This window comes from Ahaetulla prasina, chromosome 11 (assembly GCF_028640845.1).
Source record: "Ahaetulla prasina isolate Xishuangbanna chromosome 11, ASM2864084v1, whole genome shotgun sequence".
In the NCBI taxonomy this organism is placed as follows: domain Eukaryota; kingdom Metazoa; phylum Chordata; class Lepidosauria; order Squamata; family Colubridae; genus Ahaetulla; species Ahaetulla prasina.
The window spans coordinates 22,288,210-22,314,607 of NC_080549.1; the positions used below are offsets into that span (position 1 = coordinate 22,288,210).

Consider the following 26,398-nt stretch of genomic DNA (forward strand, 5'->3'; position numbering starts at 1 on the left):
AGTAGTCAAGATGCTGAAATCCTTAGAATATCACAGTTTAGTTTAGTTTAGTTTATTCAAATTTGTATACCGCCCTATCTCCCTAGGGACTCAGGGCGGTTCACAGGCAGTTAAAATACATATAAATACAAGATAAAATGTCCATTAAAAAACTTATTAAATATAGCCCGATAATTAAAACAATATATATAAAACCCATTTAAAATCTAAATTTAATTTTTTTTTAAAAAACCTAATCCAGCCCTGCGCAGACAAATAGATATGTTTTAAGCTCGCGGCGGAAGGTTCGGAGGTCCAGAAGTTGACGAAGTCCTGGGGGGAGTTCGTTCCAGAGGGTGGGAGCCCCCACAGAGAAGGCCCTTCCCCTGGGTGTCGCCAGACGGCACTGCCTAGCCGACGGCACCCTGAGGAGTCCCTCTCTGTGAGAGCGCACGGGTCGGTGAGAGGTATTTGGTAGCAGCAGGCGGTCCTGTAGATAACCCGGCCCAATGCCATGGAGCACTTTAAAGATAGTTACCAGCACCTTGAAGCGCACCCGGAAAGCCACAGGCAGCCAGTGCAGTCTGTGCAGGAGAGGTGTCATGTGGGTGCCATGAGGAGCTCCCTCTATCACCCGCGCAGCCGCATTCTGAACTAACTGCAGCCTCCGGATGCCCTTCAAGGGGAGCCCCATGTAGAGAGCATTGCAGTAATCCAGACGAGAGGTCACGAGGGCATGAGTGACCGTGCATAGGGCATCCCGATCTAGAAAGGGGCGCAACTGGCGAACCAGGCGAACCTGGTAAAAAGCTCTCCTGGAGACGGCCGTCAAATGATCTTCCAAAGACAGCCGTTCATTCAGGAGGACGCCCAAGTTGCGCACCCTCTCCATCGGGGCCAATGACTCGCCCCCAACAGTCAGCCGAGGACTCAGCTGACTGTACCGGGATGCTGGCATCCACAGTCACTCTGTCTTGGAGGGATTGAGCTTGAGCCTGTTTCTCCCCATCCAGACCCGTACAGCTTCCAGGCACCGGGACAGCACTTCGATGGCTTCGTTGGGGTGGCCCGGTGTGGAAAAATACAGCTGAGTATCATCAGCGTAAAGCTGGTACCGCACACCGAAGCCACTGATGATCTCACCCAGTGGCTTCATATAGATGTTGAACAGGAGGGGCGAGAGAATCGACCCCTGCGGGACCCCACAAGTGAGGCGCCTCGGGGCCGACCTCTGCCCTCCTGTCAACACCGTCTGCGACCGGTCGGAGAGATAGGAGGAGAACCACCGATAAACGGTGCCTCCCGTATGTAATCCTAGAAATCTAGCCCAAGGGCTTTGGTACAAATTAGCACAAATCAATCAATCAATCAATCAATCAGTCAGTCAATCAATAAAATAATTAATTAATTAGTACTAATTAATTTGGTACAAGAAGAGATTACACGAAACTTGGCTCAAAAACAGTAACTGTGAGAGAGACCTTGGAGTCCTAGTGGACAATCACCTAATCATTAGCTAACAGTGTGCAACAGCAGCCAAAAAAGCTAATACAATTCTTGGTTGTATAAACAGGGTTAGAATCAAAATCACGTGAATTATTAATACTGATTTATAAATCCTTAGTACAGCCACACTTGGAATACTGCATCCAATGTTAGTCACCACATTGCAAAAAAGATGTTGAGACTTTGGAAAAAGTGAAGACAAGAGCAATTAGGATGATTAAAGGCAGTGGTGGGATTCAAATAATTTAACAACCGGTTCTCGGCCCTAATGACCGGCTGGGTAGGTGTGGCTTAGTGGTCATGTGACTGTGTGGGCGTGGCCAACTCAACATCACTCATGTCAACGGGCGCTTCGCCTTAGCTGTTACAATGTAATAAGGGTTAACCAGAGAGGCAGTTTCTGTAAGCAGGGCAATAAAGATTAGGCTAGAAACACCACCAGAATGTTTCCTTCCTGCCTTCCGTACAGGATTAGCCCTGTCAAGTGGGAAAAAAACAAAATAAGATTTCTTCCAACAACCGGTTCTCCGAACTGCTTAGAAAGTTACCAATCGGTTCTCCCGAATAGGTGCGAACTGGCTGAATCCCATCGCTGATTAAAGGCCTGGAGACTAAAACATATGAAGAATGGTTGCAGGAGTTGTCTAGAGAAAAGAAGGACTAGGGCAGTGGTGGCGAACCTTTTTCTCGTGTGCTGAAATGCGCACGTGTGTGTTGGCACCCGTAATGCAATGTGGGGAGCCCTGCGCATGTGCGCACGATCCCCCATGTTCCCCACCCCGTGCACATGTGTGCATGACCCCCCCATATTCCCCCCCGTCCCCCGTGCATGTGTGCATGAGCCCCCGCCCTTGTTTGGGCCTAGTAGATCTCCCAACAGCCTCCTGGACGCACAAACGGGCCACGGGGGGTAGTGGTGCTTCACACCCCACATTACCCCACCTGTGTGTACGTGCATTCCCCCGCCCCCTCTGCACGCACCCCTTCTGCATGCGCCCATCCCCCCGCATCCTGAAAATCAGCTGGCTGGCGGGAGGCGTCTGTCCATGCGCGGTAGAGCTGAGCTGGGCAACAGCTTGCGTGCCTGCAGAAAGGGCTTGGTGTGCCACCTGTGGCACGCATGCCATAGGTTCACCATCACCGGACTAGGGTGACATGATAGCAGTGTTCCAGTATTTCAGGGGCTGCTACAAAGGAAGGGGATCAACTTATTTCCCAAAGCACCAGAAGGCAACACAAGAAACAATGGTTGTTAACTAACCAAAGAGAGAAACAACCTGGAATTAAGGAGAACCTTCCTAACAGTAAGGACAATTAACCAGCGGAATGGCTTGCCTTTAGAAGTTGTGGGTGCTGGAGGTTTTTAAGAAAAGACTATCTATCTGAAAACCACCTATCTGAAATAGTATAGGGTCTCCGCTTGAGAAGGGGGTTGGACTATAAGACCTTCTAGCTCTATTCTGATTGATTGGTTATTCTTGACTTACAACCATTCATTTAAGGACCATTCAAAGTTACAATGTCACTGAAAAAAAATGACTTGTGGTCAGTTCTCACACTGTGGACCATTGCAGCATCCCCACAGTCACGTAATCAAACAAAAGTCAAGGACTACCTGTATTCTCCAAGCTTTCCTTGTACTGTCACAATGCACTGAATTGTGTATACCTTCTAAATCATTTAAACGGCTCCCTCTTGTTAAATATGTAATGTGAACTCTACTGGACCAGTCTGTGGGGGGAAAATCCATAATTTTAGACTAGCTTCACAAACATCCTCTATTTTAATTTTGGATTTCAAGTATAGGAAACCATCTTCAGACTTTTTTAAAAATAGAAACCAAACTTTCCCACTATATGTGACCTTAAGAATATGGTAGTGTGATTTCCTGATATTTTGAGGTTGGAAAAACGTGAAAGCTAAGAAAAGTCTTAAAAGAGGTTTAACGTAAGTTAAATAACATGAATCTCCACTCCCCCACACTCTACCCCCCAAAAAGGAAGAAAAAATTGTGTATTTGGCTTATGACCGACTCATAGAAGTCTTTAGTTAAAAATATTAATTACAATCATGAAAGGTTTACCAATTTGTGATTTACTGAATTTTATACTGAACTTCAATCAGAGACAAATATTCTACGAAGATGGTGAATTTAGCACCAGCTATCTTCTATGGTTATTTTGAGAATTTTAAGGAATGCTGTTTCTTAGACTAAGTTCTTTAAATAAAGCCATTTGTGTATAATAGGAATAATCAATGTGAATTGCTTCTCTTTGTATCTTTTATTCTGTCCTAATCACCTATGATACCCCGCTGATTCCTCATCCAAGTATTAATCAAGGCTTCAGCTCAAGTTGGCTAAGCAAAGCCTTCTGTATTTCAGCTATGAAATGATGATAGTTTCACTGCCAGGAAATTATAACCCATGTCTAAATCCATACCTAGTCTTACATCATAACATATTTCTTTGGGTTGCTTACCTGATTGTGCCAACCCAGGAAATTGTGCTTTATTCATAGTTAATCAAATTAGTATTGCATGAACATTATAAGTGACGTGGGATAAGCAGATATTGTTTGGTTTAAGGTATAAAAATATGGAATGCTTCCCAAATTTGTGTATTATTATTATCTCTTTTATTCATTAAACATGAAATTCAAGTCAACAGATCATTTAAAAATGTGTCACAAATACCATTGACTGGTGCTGATGGTTGATACGGGTTGCTGCCAGCATCCTAGGTATCAACCAAGTACCTTCTTAAGATGTACGATGTTCCGAGTAGCAGTTTTTTGCAGTTCGAATGGTGTTATTGCAGGAAGCTGCAATTTCTTAATGTGTTTTGTGAAATTCTTGGACATGGTACCAAGTGCCCCAATGACAATGGGGCACTTGGTTACATGTTTCATCCATAGCCGTGTAGTTTCGATGGGCAGGTCATGATATTTCATGATTTTTTCCAGTTCTTTTTCTTAGACTCTGGCATCTCCTGGTACAGTGATATCAATAAATTGTACGCTTCGGTTTTCGACAGCTGTGATATCTGGCATGTTGTGTTCCAAATGACGATCTGCCTTTATTCGAAAGTTCCACAAGATCTGCACCTTCTCATTTTCGACAACTTTTTCCACATTATTATTATTATTATATATACGGCTTATACTCGAGTATGTTTAGTTTTCAGCACGCTTTTGTGCTGAAAACGCCCTCGGCTTATATTCGAGTATATACGGCTTATACTCGAGTTTTTTCTTTTTCACATTATACCGGATGGAGCAAACTTGGCGGGCTTTTGCATTAGCTGGGAAGCCCTGCCGGTGCAGTGAGAGGCGGGCGGGGAGCCGCCAGCCTTCTCGGCTGAGGGAGGGAGGCTTTCCCTGACCGGTAGCTGCCTCATTTCCCACCCTCGGCTTATACTCGAGTCCCCAGTTTACCCCAGTTTTTTGGGGTAAAATTGGGGACCTCGGCTTATACTCGGATCGGCTTATATTCGAGTATATACGGTACTTGATTCATTAAACATGAAACTCAGTCAACTGAATATTTAAAAATGTATCACAAATATTATTAATTGTCGCTGATGGTTGATACGGGTTGCTGCCAGCATACTAGTATTATTATTATTAAATAATAATAATAAATTATTATTATTCATCGCACAGTCAGCCAGATGTTCAGACTGGGTTTGGCATTTTGTCTACCTATCGAGTCTTTACCGAGGACCTGGGATAGGCAAATCTGGATGTTTGACGGTGTTACAGATATTGTCGCAGGATGGAAGCAGTTCCATGTAAAGCCGCCCTCTGCAATTGACTGATGGCAAATTTGTCAGTGTCTATGGTGTTCAAGGGGTGCTCCAATTGTTTTGGAATTGCACCCAAGGTGCCTATTACTAGTGGTACTACCTTTGTTTACCTTTGATACAGTCCTTCTATTGCTATTTGTAGGTCTCGGTATTTTGTTATCTTCTCCAATTCTTTCTTTTCTATTCTGCTGTTTCCAGGCACTGCCACACACTTTTTTGTCTTTCTTATCAACACTTGTTAAGTAGGGGATGTTATTATTATTACTATTATAAACTTTTATTCATGAAACATGAAACTCAAGTCAACTGAACATTTAAAAATGTATCACAAATGTCATTGATTGGCTATGATGGTTGATATGGGTTGCTGTCAGCATCCTAGGTAGAAATAATAATAATAATAATAATAATAATAATAATAATAATAATAATAATAATAATAATAACAACAACAACAACAACAACAATAATAATAATAATAATAATAATAATAATAATAATAATAATAATAATAATTCATTACCCTTTTCTACTTTATAAAGATTTACATTCTTAAAACCAGTCTGTGAGATTCACCATTTGTTAAAATTTATTTATTAAATTTTTATGCCACCCATCTCGTGGGATCTAGCCCACTCTTTATTAATTAGGCTGTTTGAATTTTAAGTCACTTCAGATAAGAAGCTCTAGAAAGCTATACAATATGAATGTGCAAAATAGTTGCAAATGTTGTTTTTCCTTAAGTCCCTTCCCTTAAGCCCCTTCCCTGCACGAATCAAGAAGAGGGCCGTGAAAATATTTGCAGATCCCTCGCATCCTGGACATAAACTGTTTCAACTCCTACCCTCAAAACGACGCTATAGAGCACTGCACACCAGAACAACTAGACACAAGAACAGTTTTTTCCCGAAGGCCATCACTCTGCTAAACAAATAATTCCATCAACACTGTCAGACTATTTACTGAATCTGCACTACTATTAATCGTCTCATAGTTCCCATCGCCAATCTCTTTCCACTTATGGCTGTATGACTATAACTTGTTGCTGGCAATCCTTATGATTTATATTGATATATTGACCATCAATTGTGTTGTAAATGTCGTACCTTGATGAACGTATCTTTTCTTTTATGTACACTGAGAGCATATGCACCAAGACAAATTCCTTGTGTGTCCAATCACACTTGGCCAATAAAAATTCTATTCTATTCTATTCTATTCTATTCTATTCTATTCTATTCTATTCTATTCTTTCTATAGTTCAGCTGAACCCTCTGGAGATACATGATATCATAACAAATAACATAATTTCAGCACAAGGGTAAGAGCCCTTGGGGGGAGGATGCTATTTTTTTACAGAATGACATAAACCATTTGGAGAAAATATTACCACACACACACACTATATTGAAGTGAGGAACCCTAAAATCTCTTTATTCCAGATATTTTATTACATAGATTATGTCTTAAGACACTGTTGGGGTATCAATTACATTCAGGATCTATCGAGCATGAAGCCTTCTAAACAAACTATCTTCCAAGCTTGGTCTTCATTTAAATAAAGTCTGCAGATGAACTGGTTATTTGATATGAGAACGGTGGGCCATGAAGTTTGGAATAGAAGGAGACTAGCCTTTTCTAATCTGTGCAAGATGGTTTAAGTTTCCCTCAATGTCAACTTCTGGTCATGGGTATACCTCCTTCTCAAGATGAACAGGAAATATGGACTTGTTATTTCTGAGAAAGAAAAGTGCTCCTGTGCATATGTTACACATGCACAGAAGTCTCTTGTAGCATTTAGTTTACCAGAAATATCAAGAGAACTTCTCATATGAGATATGCTTCTTCTTGTCGTCTATGGAGATTCTCAAATCATTCAGGTTATGATTGTCCCGTAGGTGCTTTTTCCAAAAGGCAACTGAGCTTTCTTGATTTTTTTTTCTATGAAAATGTGTCAAAAAGTTCGTAAGAAGTTTCTTGGATAAGAAGCGAAAGATTTTCAAACAAAAAACCAAGAAAGTCCAGTTGTCTTTCGGAAAAAGTATTTTTTGGAGCCTCTTTCTGTTGGTAGACCTACCTAGGAGATTGCAAGACAATGTGATACAAAGTCATTTGGCAGTTTCATTTTTAAAGGTGTTGTTTTATGGATCTAATTTCATGGTTCAGCTGACTTGCCATCATATCAAATCATCCCATTAAAGGGTTGAAACATTCTAATCTTTTCTTTCCTGCTACGATCCCAATAAACATTCCCTCTCAATTTACCTTACAGGAGAAATCTCCATTAGTACTGATGAGCAGTTTGGAAAACAGGATAAGAGAGTTGAAAGGAACTTTGGAGGGCTTCTAGTCCAACTCACTGCTCAAGCAGGAAACCCTATACCATTTCAGACAAACCATTGTCCAATCTCTTTTTAAAAACCCCAGTGTTGGAGCACCCACAATTCTGGAGGCATTCCATTGGTTCATCGCTCGTACTGTTAGGATTTTTTTCCTTAGGTTGGTTCTCTACTTGATTAGTTTCCATCCATTGCTCCTTTTCCTTCCTTCAGATGCTCTTGAGAATAGGTTGACCCCCTCATCTTTGTGGCAACTTCTAAGACATTTAAACAGTACTATCATGTCATCCCTAGTCCTTTTCATTAAACTAGACATACCCAATTCCTGCAACCATTCTTCATATGTTGCTCTATTGTGCTCTATTGAATTTCTATTGAATTTTTATTGTTGAAACTCTTGCAGAGGAAGGAAGAATTACATTCCACTTTTTAATTCTGAAATCCACATTATTATATATATATATATATATATATATATATATATATATATATATATATATATATATATATATATATTTGTTCTTATTTTTGTTTAGCTTTGGGTCAAAAATCTTTGGCAGATTTCCCTCCCATCAAATTTTTTCTCGTTGTTTTCCTGTATACACCTAGCCTCTAACTATGGGAAGCGACTTTCTGATATGAGTTATGTATCTTAGTGTAACTACTAAATCAGGTAGCATTGCTGGTAATATATTATAAAGTGCAGCTACTTAATATCTGTCTTCATTTCAAGTTCACCTCCAGCACACATTAGAATGCATGGCTCAAAATCTAGCCAAAAACACTTTTCATTGTTAAATTAAACCTGCACACTTCTCCAAGGCTTAGTAGAAAAGTTTTAGTAAGCTTACTGTATATAGGAGCCCAATCTGTGGTTGAAGAGTTGCTTGAAAGTGAGATGGGTGGCATATAAATTTATTTATTTGTTCTTATTTTGTTTAGCTTTGGGTCAAAAATCTTTGGCAGATTTCCCTCCCATCAATTTTTTTCTCGTTGTTTTCCTGCATACACCTAGCCTCTAACTATGGGAAGCGACTTTCTGATATGAGTTATGTATCTTAGTGTAACTACTAAATCAGGTAGCATTGCTGGTAATATATTATAAAGTGCAGCTGCTTAATATCTGTCTTCATTTCAAGTTCACCTCCAGCACACATTAGAATGCATGGCTCAAAATCTAGCCAAAAACACTTTTCATTGTTAAATTAAACCTGCACACTTCTCCAAGGCTTAGTAGAAAAGTTTTAGTAAGCTTACTGTATATAGGAGCCCAATCTGTGGTTGAAGAGTTGCTTGAAAGTGAGATGGGTGGCATATAAATTTATTTATTTATTTATTTATTTATTTATTTATTTATTTATTTATTTATTTATTTATTTATTTATTTATTTATTTATTTATTATGTCACCCGTCTCCCCGTAAGGTGATTGTGGGCAACTGTATTAATAAAAAACTGAGATGATCATATATCAGCATCATCCTAGCACTGATAATATTACCTACTTTGGGTAATGCAACATCTGCAGGAAAATAACCAAGTTCAAGAACACCAAGGATCTCTCATTTCGATCGTGTTGTGTCTTGTCCGCTCTCACCACAGCCGGGGTCTGCTTATCTGCTCCCGAACACGGAGGAATGTATGCCTCCCGGCCCCAGTCCTGGCTCCATGCCCAGACAAGCTGCAGAGGAGGGGGCACCTCCTGGTCCCAGCCCTGGCTCCATGCCTCCCGGCCCCAGTCCTGGCTCCATGCCCAGACAAGCTGAAGAGGAGGGGGCACCTCCTGGTCCCAGCCCTGGCTCCATGCCCAAGCAGGCTGCAGAGGAGGGAGCATCCCCCGGCCCCAGCCCTGGCTCCATGCCCAGGCAAACGGAGCAGCTAGACCCCTCCCCCTCCTCCACAGCACGTGAGCCTGAGGAAAGTTTACTTCCAACAGCTGATTGGAGTGACCCTCGCATCAGAAGACTGGATAGGCGGAGGCAACAGAAGGAAGGGAGGGGCAGGCCTTAATGAGTGCTGAGTCATGGAGCCACACCCCATGGCCTATATAAAGGATCTGCTTTCTGGCAGTCTCTGAGTCAGGCAAAGTCGAACTTATCTTGCTGAAGTCACTTACTGGTCTCCTGCCTGCTCTGAGGACTTTGCTAGGACTTTGGGCAGAGCTGCAGAGGCAAGCCTGATTCGGATTTCCCTGACCCGGCCGTCAGCGGAGGAGTGGGACACGACAGATCGTGAGCTACAAAGATTCTCCTTTACCGGCAGAAAAATCACTATTGGATATTTTCAAAATCTTTTTCTCGGGACCAAATGGATGACTACCTCACTATTAAAGTTTTACAAACCCTTGATGGTAGATTTGCTGTCTAGCTTCCTTGCCTAGTCACACTCTAGTAAAGCCTCATGGAAAAATGATTTCTCAGAGACAAAGAAGCTGAGAAAAATATTATCTGGGGGAGAAAATGGGTGCAGCCACTTCATCTATCAGAATTTGTTGAAATGGTCTCCTTTGAAAGAATTACTAAAGGAAATTTTCACCAAATGGAGTAGAAACTGGTAGAAAATGCATAGAATTTGTCTGCCTGGCATTCATAATTTTACCTAAGTAACCTTTCATTCCTTTCCCATTGATCTTTAAAAAGGTCTTTTGCAATCTTGATTGTCTCTCTAAACCTCTTTTAGCTTGGACTGAAAATTGATCGATCTATCTATCTATCTATCTATCTATCTATCTATCTATCTATCTATCTATCTATCATCTATCTATCTATCTATCTATCTATCTATCTATCTATCTATCTATCTATCTATCTATCTATCACCTATACCTATCCACCAATCATCTACTATATTTCTTATCCATCCATCCATCCATCCATCCATCCATCCATTCATCCATCCATCCATCCATCCATCCATCCATCCATCCATCCATCCATCCATTTTCTTGCTTTAAGGAAGAGGGGTTGGGATTCTGATACAGTATCTCCCATAGGTTCTGAGTGGAAAAACAGAAAAAAAATGAGAATGCAAGTATTGGAAAAGATCTTGGAGATTTTCCATCCCAACTACCTCTTCCACAGGGATCCTACAAAGCCGCTTTTGCTTAAATAAGATTTTGGGTTGGTGTAGAGGGAAAGAGGCTATACTAGGACTAGTAAGATTCAGGTTCCGTCATGAATACTCTCAGGGTAATTTTGGATCAGTTCCTCTCTCTTGGTTCAGCTTACTTCACAAAATTATTTTGGGGAAAAGTGAAGATATGCTTTTTTGTATGCTGCTTTGAGCGGCTTTATTCCAATAAAGATCAGTAAGTAAATGTGGAGACTTATGCCTAAACATATCACGCATGGAAGCTAGATCCACCTATGAAGCCCCAATTAAACTGATTTGTTGTTACTTGGTGTCTATGTGCAGGAATTCTCAATTAATGGTTAGTACCTACTTGGAGTTAGATAAGCATCAATGGAATTCAAGGGAGATTGGACTTACCTTATTTTTCACAGACATGCTGGATCATAAGTTGCACATTAGCTTTAATACTGCACCATAAGACGCACATTAGAGGAGGAAAACAAGAAAAAAAAATCTGCCTCTGCCTCCAGAATCCATCTGGTACTCATCCGGCTAGCTTCCTTGCAGCAAACATCAAATAGCCTGGTCAGTTTCAACACATTATCGCAGTCCCAGTGTGTGGCTCATCAGGACTCTGCTCCGTTGCGCCCACCACCGGTCAACTAAGCTGAGCTGCCGCTGGGGAATGCTGGACCCTTTGCTGCCAAGCAGCTGATTGGCAATTGGATCAGCCTCTCAGAATACTGCAAATAAGTTGTTCTAGGTGGCGGGGATCACTGCTGCCTGTTGCTACCACCACCAATCGCAACCGCCTATCGCCACTGCTGTTTGCTACTGCCATTTGTCACTGATCAGCCTTACTCAACATTCACTGTGGCAGTGAATGATGGCAGCGATCCTTGCCACCTAGAACAGCTGATTGGTGGTATTCCAGGAGGCTGATCCAATCGCCAATCAGCTGCTCGGCAGCAAAGGCTCCAGCATTCCCCGGCGGCAGTGAACGGCAGCAGCGATGACAGGCAGCGAATGCTGCTGCCACACGAACCCCCCCTCCCCCTCGCCACAATATTCGCTCTATAAGATGCACAAACATTTCCATCCACCTTTTTGTGCAAAAAATATGGTACTTCCTTTGTGGTTACATAGGGATTGTATACTGATCCCTCTCTTGACTCCAGCCCCAGATTCTGCCCCTTTTTCCCCTACATACATAGGCAGTGAATTGAGATACAATTGGGGCTTTTACTGAACTCCTCTCTCCTTACGGCTAGCTAGGATTTGCTCCAGCTGCACATAGATTTCACCCAACACAATCTTTTCCACCTCTTTCACAGTCATTTGTGAAGGTCTCACTGGGTTATTTTATTTCCTGATATTTCCTTGGTTCAAATATAGCACTTTTTAGGAAATATCCTACAATTGTCCATATTCACACAACATACTTATCCACATCTTGGGTTTGCACTGTAGCTGAACCATCAACTAACTCAACTAGACTCAATTTTGTTTGTTTGTTCGTTTATTCATTTGTTTATTTACCTACCTACCTATCTACTACCTACCTACTGTGTTTACCCAAAAATAAGACCCTGTCTTATATTTTTTTGAACCACGAAATAAGGGCTTGGTCTTATTTTTTGGGGAGGGGGTCTTATTATTTTGGGGCACAATTTGGGTGGCAGATGAGGAGGGGTGGGGAGGGGGAGAAGTAAGTGGCAGGAAGCCCTGCCATGCCCGGAGTGAGAAAAAGAGAAACGGTGGAGGGGAATCGGGTAAGAGGACCAAGCCTCTCCTGCCCAGGAAGATCGGGTTGATGAGATGATGGGTGGTGAGAGCAGTGGCCGTCGCCTGCCACGAGTGAAGCACTGGGTAGAAGTACCCGCTGTGCAGGGGTGGCTGAGCCTGCATCACATGGCTGGCCGGGGCGGGCACAGCTTCCTGAGTGCAAGCCTTTCCTGGTCTCTGGACACTGGGCCCTCCCCGCTTTCCACTTCTGAGCAGGGAGGCTGTCCTTGGTGGGCAGAGCATTGGCTTCCTCCTCCTCTTCCCCGAAGGCCCACCCCGCTTAAAAGTCCAGCGCGGTGCTTCCCCTAGCCCACCTGCATTTCCCTTCAGCCATCCCCCTCCAACTGCTCTGATTGCACAGCCTTCCCGCCCCTCAAGCTAAACTAGCGAAGAGGCGCACACAAATTTGCTCACAGCATCTAGCCGAACCTGTCCAGAGCCACACCACTTTCGGTTGCTGTCTCCCTGTCCCGAGACTCCTGCAGCATGCCTGTTTGCTTAGGAAGGACTTGCCCTTTTCTGGCTAGTCGCTGTTTTGGAGAAATGTCACAGCAGTTACAATATGGCACTGTTTTTCCAACTTTTAGGTGTATATATGCGCACCTAAAGTCCTTGCTTGGCCTTTAAAGCACAGGCTCTGTTTTTGTCAGGCCCCTCGGCTCCCAGTTCAGGTTTTTTAAACACCACTTCGGGCTTTGAGGCTCCGTTACCAAATGGCCTTTGGACACAGCTAATCTCCACACAGCCTCGCCCACAAATGGCGCAGACCAGGAGCCCTTTACCCCTGGTTCTCCCTTTAAGACTCTACCAGGTGGCCCCCTCCCCACACATCCCTGGCCTGCCTTTGTCAATGTTACAGAAGATGCAACACTGCACACTGCCCAGAAGCAACATGCAGCCTCTCACAGTAACGAGAATTACCTGCAATCCTCCTTACTGTGAGAGGCTGCATATTGCAAAGAAGAATGAAGCAAGGGGGTGGGAGTGGGGGTGGAGGACAAAGCAAGGCAGGGGCTGCGGAGCCACCCATGCCAAACCCTCCCGGGCAGCCACATCCTTTCACTAACCTGCTTTCCAGCTCGGTTCTCTGCTCACGTTCAGCACAAGAAAAGTAGTCTGTTGGATGAGGGTTAAAAAACAACAACCGCTAGTTCAGACATTCCAACTTCTCATGAAGAAAAAAAAAATCTCGTGAAGTTGGAAGGTGTTTTTATCATAATCCCACAAACTACTTTTCCTGCCCTGCATGTAACAATGGAGAATGGAGCTGGAAAGCAAGTTAGTCAAGCGATGTAGCTGCATTGGGAGATTTGAGGGGGTGAGGGGCCTCTATGTGTGTGTGTATGTGTGAGAGAGAGAGATGGGGGAATGGAGAGAACGTTGCTGCCAACCCTGGATAACTCTCCGAGGCTGGATCAGATCTCTCTCTCTCTTTCTCTCTCTCTCTCACACACACACACATTGTTCTTTCTTTGGGATTGCAGCAAAGACGCCCCTTCCAGGATTGCAAGGCTGAAGGCTTCGGATGGAGTAAAGAACAATCGGCAGGAAAAAAAAAAGGGTGGGGGGTTTCCTGCAGCCTGTCCTTTCTTTGGGATCGCAGCACAGACACACATCCCCCAAATGCTCCATCCGATGCCTTCAGCCTTGCAATCTTGGCAGGGGCGTCCCAAGTAAAGAACGATCGACAGGAAAAGGGGAAGGAGCTGGGGAGGTGCTCTGGAGATCTGGGCCGAGTTGCACGGCCCTTGCTGGCTCAGCTGATTAGTGGGCAGCAATTATGGAGCTGAACCTCCAGGAGGTGATAGGGAAGGGAAGGGCTTCCTCCTGTGCTAGCCACGCCCACCCCTTCACTAGGGCTTATTTTGGGGGGAGGGTGTATATTTATGCCTACCCCAAAAATCAGGCTTGGCCTTATTTTTGGGACATGTCCTATTTTTGGGGAAACACGGTACTTACATATTTACTTACTTACTGATTTATATTTTTTTATTTCTTAACCAACCACCTCCCTCAGAGAATTTGTACCACACAGTAAGCCACAAGGAGAAATAAGCCAAGGTTAAAACTAACTAACGCCACCAACAATACAGCTATCCTCCAAAAAGACCTTGACTTTTTATTTGAATGGTCTAAAACTTGGCAACTCCAAATCTCAACCAGCAAATGCTCAGTCTTACATATTGGGAAAAAAAGCCTAAACACTAAGTACAAGCTTGATGGACATTACCTTACTGATGACCCCCACCCCGTTAAAGATCTTGGAGTTTTCATATCAAATGATCTAAGTGCCAAAGCCCACTGTAACTACATCGCAAAAAAGGCCTTAAAAGTTATAAACCTAATCTTGCATAGCTTCTTTTCCAAAAATACTACACTACTAACCAGAGTATATAAAACATTTGCTAGACCAATTCTTGAATACAGCTCGACTATTTGGAACCCATATCACATTTCTGACATCAATACAATTGAACGTGTCCAGAAATATTTTACAAGAAGAGTTCTCTACTCCTCTGAATACAGCAAAAAACCTTATGCCACCAGACTTGAAATTCTGGGTTTAGAAAATTTAGAACTAGGCCGCCTTCAACATGACCTGAGTTTAACTCATAGAATCATCTATTACAATGTCCTTTCTGTCGAAGACTACTTCAACTTCAATTGCAACAATACACGAACACACATTAGATTTAAGCTTAATGTTAATCGCTCCAATCTTGATTGCAGAAAATATGACTTCAGTAACAGAGTTGTTAATGCCTGGAATGCACTACCTGACTTTGTGGTCTCTTCCCAAAATCCCCAAAGCTTTAACCAAAGACTATCTACTATTGACCTCACCTCATTCCTAAGAGGTCTGTAAGGGGCGTGCATAAGAGCACCAGCGTGCCTACCGTTCCTGTCCTAATGTTCCCTTTCATTATATTCAATTAATATAGTTATTACATACCTATACTCATATATATGCTTATATATTGTACAATTATTTCATGCTTATGCTTATATATACTGTGTGACAAAATAAATAAATAAATAAAAACTAAGCTTAGCAACCTGTAGGCTTTGATCGAGCACAGGCAGCCTGTAGGCTTTGATCGAGCTGGTGAGATTGTGTGAAGCGAAGGCAAGCATAGACTAAGACTAATATCTCATTAAAGCATGGAAGCGCGTGTGTGAAATGAAACCATTTGGGCTTCAGCAGCATGAAGACAAAGGATTCCATTCATGAAAACAAAGAAGGTTCCATTCTCCATTAACTCTGGTGGAAGCTCTTTACTTCCTGTAGAACAAAATCCCCTGTGAGAAGCTGATAAACAAAGCAGTTCTGGTGGCTTACAGATAACCATGACGTCACCCTTTTCAATTCTAGCTCTGGGGAGTTTTCAAGGAGAATGACATCATTCAAAGTGGTAGCCTCTGGTATTAGAGGCAAAGAGTCTCAGGAACCTGGAAGCCTCAGGGAAGCCCATAGCCGAAGAAGAAGCCCTGGGATATGTCCACCTTGCATCTCCAGAAACACAATGACTGAAGCCCAGCTATGCCCTGAGGGATAGAAAGCTGCAATCCAGATGTACCCACTGCCATCAAAGCAAGGTTTAAAACCTGGGTGAAGATCATGTTGATAGATGCTTCATTGTGCTTCACATTTTATCAGCCCTTCCAACAGAGGCAAGAATTTTTTTCTCTTTCCCAATCTCTCTGGGCAGATCTTCCTTCCAGACTTGTCATGTAATGTTCCAAAGATATCAAATTGATTGGATCCATATAGAAAGCCTTCCTCCTGAGAAGACTGCATCCATTGCCGGCTTTCTCTCCGGCAAGCCAATTACAACAGCCATGCTCCCTTTCTCCCTCCCTCCCAGCTCAGAAGAGTTTGGAGCCCCCCTCCTTCAAAAGACACCCCCCAGGGGCAAACCAAAGTGACACCCCCTCTGAGCTTGCACAGAGGCACTTTGGAGACACACTGAACACATCCACTCCAGACAAAGGGACACACCCTGCAGGCTGCCTCCCAGATGAGCATTTAAAACAAGTGCCTCTGATTAAAAGATTTAAAAAGATTTAAAAAAACCTTTAAGCTAAAGGTACATAAGTCTTCTTTTTCTTTTTACAAAAAAGAAGAAATAAAGGGGTTTTTTCTTCATTGTTACTGCAGTAAAGAATAGAATTCTGCTTTTTTCTTTAGGGATAAAAAAAAAACACACTCTAGCGCAAATTTCCAAAGCAGTGATGACATCAGCATTATATTTAATTTCCCACCGCTGTTTTGGCTAATCTTGCAAGCTTTAAGGCAAGCTGCATTTAGCTTTGTTGCTCAATACTGCACCATTGGTGCCCTCAGAGCCCATTAGCTGGTAAGTGATGAATAACCAGGCAAAAAGTGCAAAAATCTAACAGATTGCATTCACACACGCTGAAGCATTTCTGCAGGATATAGGCAATGTGCACACACCTTCAGCCAGTCACACCCACTGCAAAATATTTGCTCAAAGCTTTCATGCTCATCAAGAATTGGAGGAACAGCTGCTTTACCACATAATGCATAGAAAGGATGCTTAAATGCTAAGGCTTCATAAAGGGTGTTACCGATGTGGGTTTGTGGACATTAGCAGACTTAAGTCTTAAAGCAGACTTCCAACCTCCTGCATTCATAATACTTAGGTATATTGCAAAAAGTGTAATAGTCTTAATCTAGAAGGTCAGGTAATGCAGCCTGTGTATAAACTCACATCCTGCAAAGATATTGTAGACAGAATCATTTAGATACACAGATGCTCTGAAGTTAAGGAGATAAGACTCCTAAATGTAATTCACAGGTCCACAGATGGGTACCCATATCTCCTCCTTTGGCGCAAGTCAATTAATGGTCCACAGAGACTCCTCTCTGCAAGCCCACCGGAATGCCTGTCACTACAGAGAGGCAGAAAACGTACAGTACGAGACATGACATCAGCCCACCCGCCTAAATGAGCAGGCATCCCACTTCTAGTGCAAGTTATGGAAACATGCACAAACACACCCACCATCTGGACTGAGATCATTCAATTACATGCCTTTCTAGATTCAAATCCATGCTGCATGCCCAGAGAAGTATTTTAAGCTTCAGGGGAAGAAATCCATATTTAAAACAAGGTGGATTAGAACTTCTAATCTTCTAACAAGGCTTTATTTTTTCCTCATGCTGCAGGGATTGCAATTAGGTGGCAGGATCACTGAGAAATGTACAAGAGATCCCCATCTATTTAAAGGATTTCAGAGGGGTTGACTAAGAAAGTCACAACCAGAATAAACCATTATAAAGCTAGACTAGATCCTTTCCAATGGACAAGATGACAATCCCCATAATCCCCAGTCATTTTGCCCATGCTGTCTGAGATTTATGGGAGTTATAATCCAAGACAGCAGGAAAGCAGGCCTGAGAAGGCTGGGCTGGACAGCCACAGTGTACAATTTGAGGGATGAGTATCACACTTGATTCTTATGTAAAGTCAAGAGCAAAAATAAGCTATAGTTGTACCTGCTTTAATTAAAATTAGATTGAATTATACATGAATGGCATGAATCCTCCTCAGGATTTAATAGTTTCCACAAACTATCACATTACAAATTAAAATTTGGTGACAACTTTTAGATGACTGCAGTGGGTCACATCAAAATTTCCAGATACTTGCAGTGAATCTAGAATAAGGAGGTCCCAATGATATAGAGTAGTGTTTCTCAATCTTGGCAAGTTGAATATGGGTGGACTTCAATTCCCAGAATTCCCCTGCCAGCATGCTGATGCTCTTCTTTCCTTTCCTTTCCTTTCCTTTCAGCTTTCCCAGCATTAGAGCCTTTCCCAGAGACTGCCTAATGTTGCTTACTCTGAAATTTAATTTCAAGATGGGTATTCTCAGCAACTTTAAGAGGCATGGACTCCAGCATGCTGGCTGGGAAATTCTGAGAGTTGAAGTCCACACATCTTCAAGTTGCCAATGTTGAGGAACACTGATGTAGAGTATTATATGCATCCATCCAAGGATTAAATATGAATGACATACTTTTGGACAACCACCCCAAAAATAAATTATTCCCACCACTGAAATTCATAGTTTTAATTTTATCACCCTGAATCAAGATCAAAGTGTCATTTTCCTTGGGCGGGAACATGGACCATTCCTCATCTTTCCACCCTTCCTGGAGCTACTCTACAATGCTGTCCTTCTTACCTTCTTCCAGTTCATCCATGCTGCCAATCTTTCTGTTGCCATCGATGGTGTAAATGTAGCGAACTCCCTGAGGCAGATTAATGTTATCAGACAGAGAACGGGTCAGGTCAGCAAGCAAGGCATCAAAGCTTCGGAAGCGGTCACTGGAGACAGCATAAACAATCCCCTTGAAATAACGGTCCCCATTGCGGTAGAAACGCACTTTCTTTGCCTTCTTCTCATTGCTCAGCGCCTGTAAGGTCCTGGTGCGGTAGAAACTACAGTGGGCGCTGTGAGTGGGACTTGGCAGGCCATTCATTCGGGAGCCACGCATGTTTCTGGACGCCTTATCTCTTTCGTCAAAGTGTCCAAAATCAAGTTCCATTGCTTGGTGACCCCTAAAGATGTGAAGCTGAGGCAGAAGAAGGAAAAGAATAGAAGCAAAGAAGAAACAAATATAATATTAATAATAATAATATTAATAATAATCATAATAATACTAATCACCATAATAAAAAATCTTAAGAAGGTACTTGGTTGATACCTAGGATGCTAGCAGCAATCCGTATCAACCATTAGCCATCAACCATCCGTATCCAACCGTATCAACCATCAACCATTAGTCAATGGTATTTGTGATGCATTTTTGAAAGTTCAGTTGACTGAGTTTCATGTTTAATGAATAAAGTAAATCATCATCATCATCATCATCCCACCCAAGGAGCTTTACCTTGTCATGGTGCGGGGGCTTGTGTGTGCTATAGAAGAGCCAGACTAAACTTGCGCCAAACCCATTTAACTATGGTGAAAACATGTCAAGTGAATTCTATGCTGGAATGAATGTCGCCTGGCTCAACAAGACTTGCATTGAATACTATGGCTCCAGGGTGTTCAGTGAAAAATATGCTACAGGGCTCAGCTCCCTCTGTTAGGCAACCAGGGCATGAAGTTGACAGGTGACTGGAAGACAAACGAACCTTAAAAGCTCTTAGGTCCTTGGTTAGGATTTGAACTGTTATATTTTAGATTGTGTATCAAAATGAAGATTAACCAGTAGTAGTAGTAGTAGTAGTAGTAGTAGGTTCCTTGGGTGCAATCCCAAAACAACTGGAGCATCACTTGAACACCATTGGCATTGACAAATTTGCCATCAGTCAATGGCGGCTTTACTGGGAACAGCTTCCATCCTGTGATGATATCGGTAACACCATCAAATATCCACATCTGCCTATCCCAGGTTAAGGACTCGATAGGTAAACAAAAATGCCAAATCCAGTCTGAAATATCTGGCTAACTGTGCGATTAATAACAACAACAGCCACCTTACTCAGAACTGCCTCAGATGTTACCTTAACAGCTCTTAGGTCATTGATTAGGATTTCAACTGTTAAGTTTTTACCAGTCCCAGACTGTGAATCAAATTGAAGATTAAATCAATAATGATGATGATGATGATGATGATGATGATGATGATGATGCAAAAGTTACTGGCAACACTAAATTGACAAAGATCTTGAAAATGAACTTTGTGGGACTTTCGAATCCAAACAGACAGACATCTGGCCCACAACACACCTGATGTCACTATTCTGGGGAAAAAAAACCTCTGGTTCATTGATATTGCAATACCAAGTGATACATGAATTGAAGAGAAACAGCTAGAAAAAAATAACAAAATACCATGATCTGCACGTTGAAGTTTAGCAATTGTGGAGGAAGAAATCAATGGTTTTACTAATAGTAACAGGAGCCCTTGGAGCAATACCCAAAGGGTTGCCTAGATACATGGGAAGTTTGAACTTATCAGACCTGAATATCCTGACTTTGCAAAAAACTACCTTACTTGGAACTGTCTACATACTCAGACGCTACCTTAATAGCTCTTACGTTCTTGGTTTTTTCTCCAGTCCAGACTGAATCAAATTGAAGATTACATCTTTAATAATTAATAATAATAATAATTAATGATGATGATGCAATGAGACAATGCAATCTTTGGAGAAAAAGCTGATGATACAGATAAGGGGCCTTTGGATTTAGGCCCCTTAAAAAAAAGGATAGAAGAAATGGAACACCTGGGTTTTCCTTCTCTTGGAAGGCTACCAGAGAAGATTTTTCCATATGTGCATGAGTGAACTGTTGGGAGCATTAGGGAGGGAAAGAGCCTCCTACGCAATACAATCAATCAAGATTGATTATTCTAAGAATAATTTACATCCCACCTCCCAATCTTTTGGGATAACTCTTTTCAAAGCAGCTTATAAGCAAAAAGAAAAAAAGCCAGGAAAGAGCATTTCACTGAGCCTCGTGGACTCTCTATGGAAATCAGTTCTGTCAGCAGCAAACCCTTTTATGGACACTGTTGGAAGACAGATCTGTGAACAGCTGTAAGGAGTGAGCAGAAGTTCACTGCAGTTTAGATGGGGCTGTGGACTAGGGGGCATGTGGCAGGGGTGGGGGAGAAAGGAAAGAAAGAAGATGCACCTTCCGTGGATGGAAACATGGAAGTGACAATGTCCTAGAGTTACACAGCCGACAAACCAAAGAACCAGTCCATTATCTAGTAACAGATTCAACATGGCCAAGGGTGACTGGAGTGACCAAGCTAGGGAGCCCCTTTTAAACGGGGGTGGGGGTGGGAATCATCAGTAAGTCTCTTCTCCGGTCATACAGCAACAATGCCATTTTCTTTGTGAGCAGCTGGTTTCAGAAGCCAGCCAGCCCCCCCCCCTCCTGTCCCACCCAGTCCTTCCCTTGGCTCATACTAAGCCCCGGGAAATAACATGGAAGGGTGGAAGGAGTTAATATGGAAACAGCAGTGAGGAAGTTAATGTGGAAGAATAGTATTGTTTCCACTTGGAATGCAATTTGAAGGTCAATTAATCAGGAAGGTTTTTGACATTCCCCTTTCCTCCTCCTCCTTACTGGTAAAATGAAGTGACTTTAATTGCTGAAGGCACCTCCTAGCTGTATTCCTGTCACACTCCTGCAAGTAGCACCTTTCATTGTTCCGAGCCAGAGCAGGGAACAAGAGGCTTAGCTTAATTTGTGCAGCGGAGGAATAATGGGAATGACAGAAAGACCACGATCCTAGGAATCTCCTTTTGTAGTTTAAAACTTGGCATGCAAACCCAAGCTCTGACCATAATGGAAAAAAAGGAGGATGCAAGCTCTGGCTATCATTAGCCTTCAAACAATTAGCATGCAGATCACATCTCTACCACAGAAACAGGGCGAAACATGCTCTTTGCAATCAGGTACAAATCTTGAGCAAAAGCGATTGCTTCCCAGCCACTTCCTATCGGTGCTGGCCAGATCCCAACCCACCATTCATTTTCTACAGGGTAACTGACCGGTCCCTGACCTTCGTATTGTCACCCTTGAGCTGCAGAGGGAGTTTTTCCAGGCTCTTTTCCTTCCGTCAAATTGCAGACTCCGCTCTTGCCTGCTCCTTTCTACTGAAGTCTGCATGTACAATGGAATTGCACCAAAAGCCAACTTTTCCGAAAAAGGAAAGGTGAAATCAAACGGCTGAGTGGTGGGCTAAGAAGGCATCGCTGGCTTGGACGGTTCAGCCTGTTCTTCTTTTGGCATCTGACATCTGTTACTCGCCCTGCTTGGAAAAGTCAGGCTTTACTTACCGTTTTTTTTTTTCAGCTCACAGGGTGGAGATGCTGAGAGAAAGAAACCCAGCTACACTCTGCCTTTGTTGTCTGTGCTCCAAGCAAGAAATTCCTGCCAGTTTGGCCAAGATTCCTGCTAGGTCCTAGTGCCTTTTGCATACATGGGTTTGCACGCCCATGCTCACAGAGAGACATGCAGATCCCTTCTGAAACACGAAGTGCCTTGGTTTGGCTTTACACTCAGGACCAATTTCCTAGGTAAAGATTCCCCTTCCCACCTTTTGAAAGAGAAAAGGTAGCCTGATGCATGATTTCAATTTTCACATGAAGCCACAGAATGGGACAAGCCATATTTTGGGAAGCATTGTCTGTGCTTCTCCAAGGAAAATCTCCCATTGTCTACAGTTCCTCTAATACTCTTCCCAGCCCAGCTGAAAACAGGCATGGTTTGATTTATGGCACGGCATTAGACTTCGGCACCACAGTATAAAAGTGGGGGGGTACTAGCTAGATGCCTATGAAAATCTTAGCTGCCTTGTGGATTCAAGAGGGGTGAGGCTTTAGGCAAGCAAGGTTGTGTAAATCAACACATAATTCTTATGATTACACACCATGTTTCTCCAAAACCCAACATCAAAGGGTAAGGCACTGTGATAGGCTTAACCAGGATCTTGATTCACAAGAAATGATCAGGGGCAGGAGGTTTTTATTTTCTTTTTTTATTTTATTTCATTTTGTCACAACAGTATACACAAACATTGTCATAAAAAAACATGTCATGAAGAAAATATATATATATATATTTATTTTATTTTATTTATTTATTTGATCATATTTATATACCGCCCTATCTCCCGAAGGACTCAGGGCGGTTTACAGGCACTTAAAAAACACATAAATACAATATAAAAACAATTAAAAAACTTATTCTAAAAGCCCAATAATTAAAAATATAGGAATAAAACCCAATTTAAAACCCATAAATTTAAAATCTAACTCAGTCCTGTGCAATTAAATAAGTATGTTTTAAGCTCGCGGCGGAAGGTCCGAAGGTCCGGAAGCTGACGAAGTCCGGGGGGTAGATCGTTCCAGAGGGTGGGAGCCCCCACAGAGAAGGCCCTTCCCCTGGGCGTCGCCAGACGACATTGCCTCGCTGACGGCACCCTGAGGAGTCCTTCTCTATGAGAGCGCACAGGTCGGTGAGAGGTATTCGGTAGCAGTAGGCGGTCCCGTAAATAACCCGGCCCTATGCCATGGGCGCTTTAAAGGTGGTCACCAAAACCTTGAAGCGCACCGGAAGGCCACAGGTAGCCAGTGCAGTCTGCGCAGGATGGGTGTTATCACGGGAGCCACGAGGGCTCCATCTATCACCAGCGCAGCCGCATTCTGGACTAACTGTAGCCTCGGATGCCCTTCAAGGGAGCCCCATGTAGAGCATTGCAGTAATCCAGGCGGGGCGTCACGAGTGCGTGGTGACCGTGCATAGGGCATCCCGGTCCAGAAAGGCGCAACTGGCGCACCAGGCGAACCTGGTAGAACGCTCTCCTGGAGACGGCCGTCAAATGATCTTCTAGAGACAGCCGTTCATCCAGGAGGACGCCTAAGTTGCGCACCCTCTCCATCGGGGCCAATGACTCGCCACCGATGGTCAGCCGCGGATTTAGCTGACTGTACCGGGATGCCGGCATCCACAGCCACTCTGTCTTGGAGGGATTGAGCTTGAGCCTGTTTCTCCCCATCCAGACCCGTACGGCCTCCAGACACCGGGACAGCACTTCGATAGCTTCGTTGGGGTGGTCCGGTGTGGAAAAGTACAGCTGGGTGTCATCCGCATACAGCTGGTACCTCACACCGAAACCACTGATGATCTCACCCAGCGGCTTCATGTAGATGTTAAACAGAAGGGGCGAGAGGATCGACCCCTGCGGCACCCCACAAGTGAGGCGACTTATATAAATATATATAAGTAAAGAATATTTAAAGAATATTAAAGTTTAATCTCAAGCCACCTGGAGATATACCTATTCTTAATTTAGAATGATGTCATTCTGACTTTGATTCCAGATGCCCTAAACTACATCCGTAGGGAAAAAGAGATTTAAGATTATTCTGTTCTTATACACTCCTTAGTTCTTTATCATGGAATCCATTTGTTTTTAGATGAGCAAATCCGAAGTCTGTATTGACCCAGAAAAACCATGTTTTATGGCCAAGATCTCTTCTGACAAAGTCACCCAATGTGCTTTCCTGCCTTTTCATTTGTAGGAGATGATCAGATTGAGCCCAAGGGAGGAATCAAACACATCATCAGCTTTGAGTCCCTTTGCACCAGCAAGAGATCTAAGTCCAGCCATCCTAGAATTCCGTTGACTGATTAATGTCAAGTGCAAAAAATCTGAAATCCAGGCAGTTCAGATGAATATATAAGTTTATTGTATGCTAAAGTCCTCTACAAGAATCTGAACGACTAACAGTTAAGGGAAATTGGCAGTAGATAAGAGTCAATGGAATTCAAGGCGGGCTGGACTTAGCTCTCTTGTGGTTACAAAAGGATTTGACACAGAAGTCAAATCAAACACAGGAGTATTTGACTCCTTCCGAGGGTTCAGCCTGATCATCTCCTACATCATCTTCTTCATCATGTTTACTATCTCTCCCCTCACAAAACTGTTGAACTCTTGCTCCCCACTTCTTTAACCAAAGTTGCCCAACCCCACTTGGGGCATCCTGTTAATACTGTGTGAAACAAATCTCAATTGTCCTTTTTTTTTGCTGGGGGTTTTCATTCAAACTGATGGAAGAATAAACCATACAATCATAGAGTTGGAAGGGACCTTCAAGATCTTCTAGTCCAATTCCCTGCCCAAGGCAGGAGACCATATATCATTCCAGACAAATGACTGTCCAGTGTCTTTTTGAAACCCTCCAGGGATGAACCCAGAACTGCAGGAGGCAAGCTGTTCCACTGATTAATTCCACTGTGAAGAAATTTCTCCTTAGTTCCAGGTTGGATCTCCCTATGACGAGCTTCCACCCACTGCGTCTTGTCTTGCCCCCTGGTGCCAAAAGATGATAAGTTCTAGTCATTAAGTGAGGGATAAATATGGGAGGAAACGAGCCAGTTTTGTCCAGTGGTTAAGGCTCCAGGCTAGAAACTAGGAGGCTGTGAGTTCTCAGAAACGAAAGCCAGCTGGGTGACTTTGGGCTAATCACCAGGAGCCTGTGAGTTCGAGTCCCGCCTTAGCCATGTAACCCAGCTAGGTGATTTTGGGCCGATTACTCTCTCTCAGCCCAACCTCTTCACAGGGTTGTTGTTGCAGGAAAAATATGAGGAGGAGGAAGTATTATGTATGTTGTTTTGAATTACTTATAAAGTAATAAAGATGGGATAAAAATATAATATGGTCATAATTTCAACCTTTTAAAAAAATAATCCACTAAAGTAATTTCACAGCCTAATTAATTAATCAATCATCAGAAATGGTGTACGGTCTCCTGTTTGGGTGGGGGATTGGATTAGTTTACCTACAAGGTCCCTTCCAACTCTGTTAATCAGTAAATCATTCTGGCAGAATTATAAACAGAGCAATCAGAAATCACTATTATCAGGTTAGTTCATAAAGGCAGAATCTTTCCATTAATACAGGTAGTCTTTGAGTAATAATCACAATTGAATCCAAAATTTCTGTTGTTAAGCGAGACATTTATTGAGTTTTTCCTATTTTACAACCTTCCTTGCCTCAGCTGTTAAATGAGTTACTGTAGTTGGTAAGTTGTTATGTGAATCGGGCTTCCCCATTGACTTCGTTGTCAGAAGGTCACAAAATAGAATAGAATAGAATAGAATTTTATTGGCCAAGTGTGATTGGACACACAAGGAATTTGTCTTGGTGCATATGCTCTCAGTGTACATAAAAGAAAAGATACGTTCATCAAGGTACAACATTTACAACACAATTGATGATCAATATATCAATATAAATCATAAGGATTGCCAGCAACAAGTTATAGTCATACAGTCATAAGTGGAAAGAGATTGGTGATGGGAACTATGAAACGATTAATAGTAGTGCAGATTCAGTAAATAGTCTGACAGTGT

The 26,398-nt window shown here is 42.7% G+C and overlaps 1 protein-coding gene across 7 annotated transcripts in view; it reads right to left on the reverse strand.

The window, feature by feature from the left end:
* DCX (doublecortin) overlaps positions 1-26,398 on the reverse strand; it is a 224,278-nt gene that overhangs the window by 100,974 nt on the left and 96,906 nt on the right. For 5 of the 7 annotated variants that reach the window (XM_058197005.1, XM_058197009.1, XM_058197007.1 and 2 more), the window contains one exon: positions 18,698-19,088. In XM_058197005.1, the coding sequence (XP_058052988.1) occupies positions 18,698-19,088 (391 nt within the window). The other 2 variants (XM_058197011.1, XM_058197012.1) reach the window with 2 other exon arrangements.